We start from the raw sequence: 12431 nt of genomic DNA on the forward strand, positions 1-12431 counted from the left end.
TGTTTCCTGAAGAGACCGTATAAAGAACCGCCAGTTGCAAAATAATAAAAATATTTGAAAGATTCATAACTTCCTTCGATATCCTCTCTTTTCCACCTGCTGACAAGCCTCTCACTCTCGACAGGAGATACTTAAAAAAAATACTAAAATAATATCAGTTCAGTGCCCTATGCACCGCTGATTACGAACAAGAGAAGGAAGATGAAAATAAGCATCTGAGCAATACTGCGCATGCTCTATTTTTTCTGAAATGCGCATGCGTCAATGCAATATTTTGACATTTCCTCGAATATTTTACCTAACCGCGTTGTCCTGTCAAATCGTTGTGTAATTTACAAATTGAACATTAAAATAATGGTTTTAAAAAATATATTCAGTTTACTTATTCAAATGGTGTCATCATAACGTAAAATTTAAACTAGTTGTCATAAAAAATGTTGTATTTACAAACTAAACCAAAACGAATGTTCTCGTAGCAGATTGGCGCTAAATTCGTTGACACAAGCATGTCGATTAATTTATTATGGAAATATAAGACAAGTGATACTTAAAACTACAAATTTAGAATAACTGGAGACTGGTATTTTAAATAACACTCAATGGTAGTTCAGTTAAATTATTTTTGTCTGAAGGACCTTTTTATAGAATATCACGTGGTAAATACAATAGTTTTATCATCATTATCCCCTTTCCTGCCCCCGGTGGTGCATAGGTCAGTGTATTGATAAACCGAATGCAGCACAGTTCAATTATCTGTTACGTGAAGGTAAGATGATCAGTTTAAGGCTTCAGGTTCCAATTCAGGGCCACGATTATGAACGGCTATCTTCGTCGGTACATACTGAGACGGTATAAACTAAAATCGATATTTATGTACAAAATTGTGTATATTTGTATAAAAATTCAAAGTATGTTCGTCGGAAAACAGTAATTGAACATGTTTAGAAAAAAAAATTCTGAACATATTATTTTTTTCATACGGAAAACTTAATTTTACTTTGTAGATAAAATAAGAGATAAATTTTAACTTCCCACCAGAATACGTACCCAGGAACTATAAAATATTGCAGTTCAAAAAACCTTTACAAACAAATATTTACGCCCACTCAGCCAAGAATCGAAGCCAGGACCTCAAAAATGATAGGCAAACGCCTCATCGACTACATTACGAGGCGAACTTTATAATATCTCCTTTTAATATTAAAAAAAGGAGATAAGTCCGATTATTTTTGTCCGACGTATTTCCTTTTTCAGGATTTTGACCTAAGAGTACCGATCGAATCGAAAGCATTCGTATAGAATTCTGGTTCTTTTTAAAAATTAAAAGAAGGATTGATTACAGTTTTATTTTACTTTTAGTGCCCATTTTTAAAAATTATAAAAAAACGGACACAACTTATGTTAGCTTCTAATATATCCTCCCGGACACAGACAATCGATTAACTGAGTTTGACGACAGGGAAATATAAAAAAAAATATATTTTTTAAAATAAATAATATAAAAATGTATTATTTTGATTATTAAATTACAACAGGGCTGGAGAATACCTGAAATAAGGGAATGTAGAAGTCTAGGCATTTACAGGGCTTATGACCTGTCATTGGCTGGTTTAAGTGGCCACTTTACACACTGTGTAACATTCACCAGTTTGCCTATGCTTGAACATCCATATTTCTTAAAGTCTTCCATTTGTTAATTTTAGCGAAACTAAAGAGCTGAAACCTTTATTGTTGTGAAGAGACTAATCTGACTTAAGTCTAGGCATTTAAAGGGCTAATGACCTGTCATTGGCTGGTTTAAGTGGCCACTGTACACACTGTATAACATTCACCATTTTGCCTATGTTTGAACAACCATATTTCTTAAATACTTCCATTTGTTGATTTTAGTGAAGTTAAAGAACTAAAACCTTTATTTTTGTAAAGAGATTCATCTGACTGAATTATTTCACATACTAGGCAACGCACGAAAAATTTTTTTCAAATTTTAAACATCTTCTTGGACCAGTTGGTTCCATTACAATATTTGAGTTTGTCTAAATGTTTGTAGACAAAAGACTGGAATTCACCCCCTCGGGAGTCATTAAGATTAACAAATTACAACAGGGATGGAGAATACCTAAAATAAGGGTATATGGAAATCTAGGCATTTACAGGGCTTATGATCTGTCATTGGCTGGTTTAAGCGGCCACTCTACACACTGTGTAACATTAACCATTTTGCCTATGTTTGAACATCCACATTTGTCAATTCTTCCATTTGTTGATTTTAGTATTTAAGGTATTTTCCATCTCTGTTGTAATTTGTTAATCTTAATGACTCCCGAGGGGGTGAAATCCAGTCTTTTGTCTACAAACATTTGGGCAAACTCAAATATTGTAATGTATTATTTTGAATTCCTACGAAAACGGTCTTGACGTTGTTGTCATGTTTCGTGAAAATTTTGCACTTTTTTATGATTGTTTAAATTTGAATAGAACATCGTCACGAATCTTGTCGTCACAATCATCAAGGCCGCGTTTTTGGAGGGAAATATTTTTTTACAATTTCTTTTTTAAAGTTAGGTGTGTGAACATTTTTCCACAATATTGATTTTGAAAATATAATTGATTTTTCTAAATCCTTTTAATATATTTTTATCGGTATTCGTCGTATGTGATATTTGCCTATTGTAATAAAATAATACACTTCTATTGCTTTACTAATGTGGAACCTTACGCAATGTAATGCATGTGCGAATATAAAAAAAATATTGATTGATTTGGTGTTTATTTTGTAGAACAAAACAAAAATTTCATATCAAATCAAGAACAAATATAAAAACATCAAAACAAAAATTTCGTGACAATTGTTTGGCCTTGTTAGGGCATTTTCAAACGAATGTGAAGATTAGATAGATTGAATGTCCTTATACAGTTATATAATTCAAGGTACTTAAGTAGAAAATAAAAATAATCATATAGAAAACAGAAATAGAAATTAGAAAACCACATTTCATAGAGACATACATTAATATGTAAAAAATCGTCATCAACTGTTTATCTCGGAATATAGCTACTGTGGTTGAACGCAATAATAAGATGTTATTTGCCAAAAAAATAATAATATTTTCAATTATTTCAGATGGTTTGAGGTTTGATATCAACTGATAAAACATTTGATCAGAGAAAAAATCTATATTTATAAGTATATTTATAATCGATTTAAGCCGACTATTTTTCAGGAGTACAAAACTTTATACTAATGGCTTTATACAAAAAATTTAATTTTTTCATTATTTATTTTATGTAACAAAATATTAAAATGAGGGACTTCAGCCCTACGGGAAATTGGGAAGAAAAAATATTTTCTTACGCGCGGTAAAACTTAGAGCATTCAATTGTATGACGAAGCTTTTTCATCTACGAAAAACGTAAAAAAATAATTTAATAAAAACGAACTACATTGTACGACGTCACTAGTTCATATGAATCCACCGATGATAAGAGAGCTGTGAAAGATTTCCGGTTTACTTACCGTCAACGGACCAATCGGCAGAACTGACAGAGAAGAAGCGGAAGAGAACTTGAGGCGTCAAACGCGGAGTAATTTCAGAAACACAAATCTTTAACAAATCATAGCGCTCAAAATACTATATGCTGAAATTTAATAAAAATACGTTGTGAGAAAAACGCGACGTGCTTGGCCTTGGATGTTATGACGTCAAGATTTGTAATAATGTTCTAAACAAATTTTAATGGTCGGGAACAAATAAAAATGAATTAAGTCGTATTAATGGCGTGGCCAATGGAATAATTGTTTTTGCAGGAATTACAAATTAAATTATTTTTCTTATTACTAATAATTTGTAAAAAAAATAATTTATTGGACAGTATTTCATCGACTTTTATGACTTTAAAATGTAAAAAAAGTGATATTTCCCTATTCCTGCAAAAATATATTTGTTTAATCATGATAACATTAAATGACGTAGTCTTTAAATGGACTAATATTATATCGTCTTTTATATTCTGGAACTTGGCACTCGTGGAAATCTTGCGGTGGAAAAAAAAATCTAGATTTGAAATTTAGTTTTTTTATCTGTCAGAGTTAATAATGCAAGTAGAGTTTCTTCAGATGAGCATCAAGCAGGGCGTAGATGAAAAGATGTATGAATGTAGAGGAAATGAGGTCAGTTTGCAAAAACAAAGTGATTCGGCGTTCTATCCTCTCCGCTACCCCCACGGAAAAACGGCGCGATGGCCTGTCCGTTGTTTGTTTTTTCTGTGATTGCTTGACTCTGGAGATTTCAATGTTTTCCCTTTAAATAGGAAAAACTTACTGGGTTGCAAATAAAAATGTTTCGGGTATTCAGAATTACTCATTATCAGGTGTACAGGGTGTTTCTGTGAATATTAAATGACTGTGTGGTGTAAAAATACGCATTGTATTTATTTAATATCAAAGTACTGTTGAGACTTTTCAAAAATGAATTATTCTGAGATAGTTTGGTTTTGATTGAATTTATGTATTTATGCTGTATTAAATTAGTTCATATCATCTCAAGAAATTATATAAACATATAATAACGTCACAATTTTTATCAAAATTTCTCAATAACATATTTTTTCAAATAAATTTAAAATACGTTAATATTAACAGCTCCCCAGGGAGTTTTATCCAGTATTTGTCTAGAAAACATTGTTGATAAATCCACCTGTTCCATGAAGAAGTATAGAAATGGAAAAAATAATATTTTCAGGCGTTGCCTAGTATGTAGATGAAATAATTCAATTATATGAATCTCACCCGCATAAATAATGGTTTCAGCTCTTTAACTTTACAAACATCAACAGAAGGAAGACTTTAAGGAATTTTGATGTACAAATATGGGTAGAACGGTGAATGTTACACAGTGTGTAAAGTGGCCACTTAAACCAGCCAATGACAAGTCTTAAGCCTTGTAGATGCCGAGACTTCCATATTACCTTTTCTAAAATGTTCTTCATCTCTGTTGTAATATGTAAAAAATATTTCAATACTTTCTATTTCTTTTGGTAACTTGCTGAAATCTGCAAGTTTTGTTTTTCACAATTAAAGTTATACTTACATTTATTTATGCTTTATTAAGTTCGTTCATAACATCTTAAGAACTAATACAAACTTTTAAAAAAGGCCACATTTTTTATTTTTTATAATAAATTTTAAATATTTCAATCATTTCTATATAGAATTAAGAATAGTCCAGAAGGAGCGTATAATCATATTTGAATACTTCGGACTGTGTCCAAAAATGCCCCCACTATGCCCCACTTACGCCGCGCGCATTCGGGATGTCACCGCGTAATGTTGGTAAAAATGTAAGGTAAAAAAAGCAATATGTTAATATTTCTAAAATTTTATTGTGGAAATATTGATTGACACAACAGAGTAGATAAGTAAAGGGTCATTTAATAAGAATAATTGAATTAATGAACTTTAAACTTTTAAACAAGAACAGATATGTTGAATAATATTTAATGTTTTAAAGATAATGTCGGTCAAATGTCCGAGTCGTTTAATCCGAGATCCAATTTTCATTAGTGTTCTCATTAGATGACCAAAGTAGGGTAAAAAAATTTACTGCCCCGGCAACACTAACGAAATGTCCATTTTGATTTTTTCGACAATCTGACAGATGGAAAAATAATTCAATTTTTATGTAACGTATTTGCTACATACACATTAATTTGCTAATTTTAGATGAAATGTGATCCCATCCTGTTTCTTTAAGATCTTAGCAGTATGTCTACACTTTTAAAGGACACAACATGGCATAGTTGAATTCAAATCAGGAGTTGCGTACTGAGCGACGTCTACAAAGAAACTAATGGGTCCAAACGTAAAATTTATGAGTAATTTAGTCGCCTTCTGTTTGATGCTCGTATGCGGTTTCTGGACTATTCTTAATTCTATGCCTTTCTATTTCTTTTATTTCTTCGGGTAACTTGCTGACAATCCGTAAGCCTTATTATTCACTATTTCTGTTATACATTTGTTTTACTCTTCTGAATGATCATCAATTAAATTACGTTCACTGTACCTACTTATTTACTTGCTTATTTTTTTAAGATGTTCGCCAAAAACTTTAGAAAAAAAGACGAGTTGGCAAGTCTCTTAGTAGTTGCTCACGTGTCTCTACTCTTAATTCTATTTATAAATATATTTGCAACTATTATGATCATACATTTAAAAAATAGATAGCTATATAATTTTATAATTAGTAAATATATGAATCTGTATATTTATTCTGCACCTTTCATAATCATCTAGTTGGTGTTTTTCTTCATAGCGATTCTAACGTGAAAATGGCGGTCGGGAAATTAAATATTCACAGTTGAAATAAGTTCTTAATATAAATTACAGTTGTTTTGTTCTCAAACGTTTTAAATTGATAATTTCATTTTTAATTAAGATATGCAAATTCATTGATTGACCGTTACCTTGTGTAGATACAAAAACATTTTTATTTTGTTTGACGTATTAGTGATCGCTTGAAATGTCAAACTGACGGAGCTCCAATAATGAAAGTATTATTTCAACAATGTTTTATTTTAACACTACTACAGTGTGTTAATAATAAATTAACATAATAACTTTTGTTGTAACAGTTAAACATTTTATACGATAATACCTTTTTTATTTAAAATAAAAAAACATTTGTGGAAGTTTCCTTGTAAACAAATTGTGCTAATTTGACGATCATTCGGCAGTATTTGTGTTCAATCTCATATAAACTAATGTCAGTTTTAAAAGGATAGCTCAGATAAAAATCCCTGAAAAGGAAATCAAGTTAAGATCAGTTCGCCTTGTACTGGTTTGCGTCAGTGGCGGTTTTGGTCTAAAATTTTATTGAAGCTACAATATCATTTTACACTCCAATACTGCTAGACTTTAATAATGAATATTTATTAATACGTTACTATTGAAGCACTCCAAAATGCCCGAGTTAGTTCTAGATTAATAAAATTCATTTATGACAACGCTACTATGGATGTGAAGATTAATGAAGACTCAAAAACCGATCACAATCACACATCACAGACACAAATCAAAATAGAGAAGGGTGTCAGACAAGGGGACACAATATCGCCAAAGCTTTTTACGCTAGCCTTAGAGGATGTATTTAAAACGCTAAATTGGGAAAATAAGGGTGTAAAGATCGATGGCATGTATTTGAGTCACCTTAGATTTGCAGATAATATAATAGTTATAAGTAAAGACATGGATGAACTAGGCGAAATGATTATGGAACTACATGAGGCTTCAAAGATGATTGGTTTGGAAATGAATATTCATAAAACAAATATTATGAGTCCAGCAGGACGAGACATATTCATTAACAATAATAAAATCGAAGTGGTTGATGAATACATTTATCTAGATATATGGACACAAAGTCAAATTTGGTAAAGATAACCAGATAGCGGAGTTACCAAGAAGAATAGGGCTAAGTTCGGCTGCTTTCGGTAAACTTAAACATATTTTTGAAAATAAAAAAGTCCCTATATGCTTGAAAAGACAAGTAGATGAATTGTGCATATTGCCGGTGACAACATACGGACTAGAAACCATGTCTATAACACAAAAAAGAAGCCATAAATCAAAATACACGCAACGATCCATAGAAAGACAGATGCTCGGTGGTTGTCTAAGAGACAGAGTAAGAAATGAAGAAATAAGGCACCGAACCGGAGTCGTGGATATCATGGATCGTGCAGCGAAATTGAAATGGCAGTGGGCAGGACACTTGGCGAGACAAAATGATGGCAAGTGGACACCCAGAATAATAAAGTGGAGACCATGGGCAAACAAAAGATGTGTTGGAAGGCCACTGAAAAAATGGGTCGACGGCATTGCCTCTATTGCCGGTAAAACGTGGATGATGAAAGCGGGTGATAGGAAGGAATAGAGACGTTTGAAAGAGGTATTTATCCAGCAGTGGAGAAAATAAGGCTGAAGAAGAAGGATACGTTACTATATATATTTTTTTAAAACGGCAAAAAAAATAAGCCTGTGTACGTTTTTTTGAGTTTTACGGAGTTATTCATTACTGGGTATATACGTACTAAATTCCGAAATGAGCGGGAGCAACAGCGACTAATGGAGACTAACACAAGAGTAGATATTCCGCTCGCTGCTCTTTTCCTCTTATTTCATCTACGAGGTGCCATAAAAATCAGATTCATCGTTTGAATGAATTATGGTCAAAATATTATCCCAAGGTCGAAACTCACTTACTCGTTGACGTCCGGCAAGCACGTTCTCTCCTAACTTTTGAGGCTCGCTTTCTTTCTGCCTAACCGACAAGAATGTACTCTAAACTCAACCGTTTGTACATTGAAATAAATACATGTTTTGCTTGCAGCACGTGTTGTCAGTAGGAATGCGACTAAATTAATAGACATGTAGAAGTTGTCGTGTGCATTACCTGTGTGTTACAAAAAAAACGTATTTTGGACAAAAAGGAATAGGGTTGGTTTTACGTTGACATATTCTTACATTAAAGCTTTTTAATCAACGTGCCGCGTTGTGAACGAGTGAAGTACCATTTTTGTGAGGCGAAGCATCACTTGCCTTACTTACAAAATCGCCACTGGTTTGCGTATTTGCCTACCATGCTCGAGGTACAGGGTTAAATTTCTGAGATGGTCGACATGAAATATTGCTTGCGAAGATGGTTTTCCATTGCAATATTTTATTGTCCCTGAACTTGCACCTGAAGCGTAAGACTGTCAAGACCGATCACCTTGCAACACAATACATTTGATGCGCCATCAGGTTAGGATAAGAGGATGATGATATTGATGATAAAATTATCATTGATTTTAACGTTTTGAAGACTGAATAATGTCTTGTATATTTTTTTGAGTCTCGCCTATTTAAAAAAATTAAAATCTAGAAATCGACTCCAGACGGATTTTTTACAACGAATTATTTTGACAAATCCCCGTTTATCTTTTGTTTTATAATGTAAAAGTTTTCCATAGTTACGATGTGAAAGAACTACTTATTTGAATTTGAATGTTAAATAAAAACAACTGACAAACTAACTACAACTTGATAAAATAAATACATACTTTTAACTTAGATAACAGTGCTGTGTAATTACAGATAACATCACTTTAATCGCGCGTCGTAAACAAATATTCGTTGACTCTTGTGTAATTTCGCGGCAACAAAATGTTTGTTACGTATGGCCGGTACGTTTTCGCTGGAGGCGCCATCTTGAAGAACTCACCAATAGGAGGCGGCGGCGGTCGCAGGCTATGTTTTGAATGTAAATTTGACGGGTCTTCAGTGTTTGATAACGTTCGGAATAACACAGACTACTCCATTAGCGTGTCAAGAAAATCTTCGTACTGCACCTTAAAAAATCACAGTAAGTTAGAATTTATTCAAATAACTTATTTATAAATGTGTATATTTAAAACCCAAACAACTAAGTTGATTAAATAATCTGTTGATAAATAATATTATATGGTATGGCAATTAGATATCAAATATTTTATTTAAGTTTTTATTTGTGTTTATTTATCGTGGTCCCCTATTATGTTTCTTTCATTATTGATTAGGTAATAACTGTTATTGTTTTATATTTAATTATTTGATTATTTATTCCCTGCATAGTATTTTATGGTATGGTAATTTTATTCAGTATGGTGCTGAACTATTTATTTGATTTTATTTATTCATACAAAGATACACGTTACAAAAAAATAGCATCATATCTCTAACTCTAAGAGGCCAAGAGCCCTGTGTTAAGTGTACAACATTTTATTAAAACTTATCAACAATACATTCATTTTATTATATTTATTTTTGGAAAAATATTTTTTTTTACATAAAGCGAATACAAAATATAAAAATAAAGAAACTAAAATTGTAACAAAATATGTTTATGTTCGTTTTCCACAGCGAATGTTTTGAATTTTTTATTAATTACTTTACAGTAATAAAATAAAAATAATAATTATAAACTTTTCTAGCTGCCGTACAAAGCAACTTTTTCAGGTATTTTGCCTTTTTCAAAGACACTCTGATTCAGACATCTATCAAGAATTTAAATATATTAAGTTCAAAAATATATGTATAAAAGCTTTGCCTATCATGTTTTGAAATATTGTGTGATAATATTATGTTAAATATTAACATTTTAATAAGAATGTTTTATATAATTAAATGTTTTGTCATAATAGCTGTATCAAAGTTTAACAATATCTTTGAGATGCAATATACTCGTATATATATTTTTTTTTACAGGACTCACCAAGCCAATTAATATGGCTTGTCGGTAAAGATCCTTTACATGAAAACATGTGATAACACAACATAGTTGTATAATAATAATTACTTCTAACTTAAATATAAGGAGCGAAAAAAAAATACATATAATACGTTTTCAAATAAGATTTAGAAAAATGAAAAAAAAGCAAAAAATAAGTTTATGATATCGCAATTATAAGATAAAAATAAATACAAAACCGGATTACCAAAATTTAAAACAAAGGTGTTTACATAATTAATAGGCACAAAGCCTTTAAAAAAAAACATTATTTCTTTACATATCTATATTTATATCTATATCTTTATCCATATATTTATCCATATCTATATCTATACCCGTACATGCACACATACATATCCATAAACACATATATATATATATACACGTATATACACATACACATATATATGGGAACATATATAAATATCCATGTCAATATTACATATTTATATTCCTGCTTTATATTTACAAATATTCAGTTTTATTAATATATAAACTCCAAATCAAATAGCCAGTCTCTTATTTTGCCCTTGTCACTTTTGGTAGTGCCATTTCTAAGATTGTTTGGTAACAAATTAAACACAACTGGAACCACATATTTCATAGTTCTTTTTTCATATTTGTTGCTTGTCTTTGGAATCACTAAACCTTCATTTTGTGTGAACCTTGTATAATAACCATGTTCTAATATATTTTTGAATGTATCACTTTTTCCTCGTTCCAAAATGACACAGAGCCACAGAATTCCTCGAACCGGCAGCGCCTTAATAGATTTATATAGTACACATTTGTTACTCCTTATTTTGTGAATATCGTAAGAGACATTTTTTTTAACGATGGAATACTGTAAACTCTGTATAATTTTGATGTTTGTGATTGTTGAATAAACCCATGCTTTGATACCATATCTTAGTATAGCCTCCACCAAGGAAAAATAAAAGAGTGTACTTTTTGGCAGAATAAAAGATAACTAATATAAAGTACTAACTAGAGTCCGCAATCGATCACAAAGGTTAGATGATATTTGACAATTCCATTTAAAATTTACATCTATATATATTCCTAAATATTTATATTCACTTTCAAATTAAATAACATCGCAGTTACAGTTTGATGGAATTTTATTATGTAGACAGTTAACATTATGGGCAATAATAGTAAGTATTTGATGATCAAATGAAGAATTCCTGAATGCTATTAAAATCATCATCAAAAATTCTGATACTAAACACAACGTGGTGTATGGTTGATTTACATAATTTTTATCTCAGAGTTTTAATAAAATAACAGAATAATATAAAATTCGCAATGAATTATTTTCACAGTATCTACTTACTTGATCATCTTCGGTTTAAAAAAGTAAACTAATCAACCGTCTAAAATTAATTCAATCTAGAGTTCTTTTCCTGTTTTCTTGATAATGTCAATTCTGAAACGTGAATAGAGTATAAAAACCATTATTCTATTTATGAATAAAATAATTACCAAACAGCTTTGTTTTAGACCACTTATTTTTATTTTTCAACCAACCGGTTTTAAAGCTACACAAGCTTCTTTGTCAGGGTACACTCAACTAATGAATCTTATTGTATTCACAGTGTTTACTAAATATTATCGAATAAATATATATGGAAACATATGGAGCTAATAAGTCAAGACTTTTTGCCATGTTGCTCTTGTAAGGATGAAAATTGTAAAGTAAGATGGATACGATCTTTAAAACAAGACAGGAGTGGACTGAAAAGGAAATATTGTTAATTTATATGTTTCTTTGTTGGGTGATACCGTGTGTGTTGGATTTGTTCCGACGTTTCGGCTACCATTGCAGGAGTCATCTTCAGGGTAAACTGAGTGTTTTGTAGAAAAAAGTGTGTGTGGAAACGGAAGCTGTCGACGTTTCGGCTACCATTGCAGGAGCCATTTCGTATTTTTATGCACCTTAACTGTTCTTTTACTCTGATATTAAATTTTCTTTTGGTTTTTTCAATGTAAAATGTTAAACATGTAACTATGTAAATCATTAATTACAATTTAATTGGTACCTATATGCCAGATTTATTACGTTAAAGGGCCTTTATATTTGTGATTTTTAAACAATGTTCCTATATTATTAGTTGTGTAGAT

At 31.1% G+C, this 12431-nt stretch overlaps 1 protein-coding gene across 2 annotated transcripts in view; it reads left to right on the forward strand.

The window, feature by feature from the left end:
• Positions 1–276: 276 nt before the first annotated feature.
• Positions 277–12431, forward strand: part of LOC148274952 (uncharacterized) — a 39856-nt gene continuing 27701 nt past the window's right edge. The window contains exons 1-2 of one of the 2 annotated variants that reach the window (XM_088236378.1): positions 277–656; positions 9010–9401. In XM_088236378.1, the coding sequence (XP_088092504.1) occupies positions 9203–9401 (199 nt within the window). In that variant the 5' untranslated portion in view covers positions 277–656; positions 9010–9202. The remainder of the gene's footprint in view (positions 657–9009; positions 9402–12431) is intronic. The other variant, XM_088236379.1, reaches the window with a different exon arrangement.

The sequence above is a fragment of the Micrasema longulum genome, unplaced genomic scaffold, assembly GCF_059751315.1.
Source record: "Micrasema longulum isolate JH-2025_06_02 unplaced genomic scaffold, ASM5975131v1 h1tg001547l, whole genome shotgun sequence".
NCBI lineage: Eukaryota > Metazoa > Arthropoda > Insecta > Trichoptera > Brachycentridae > Micrasema > Micrasema longulum.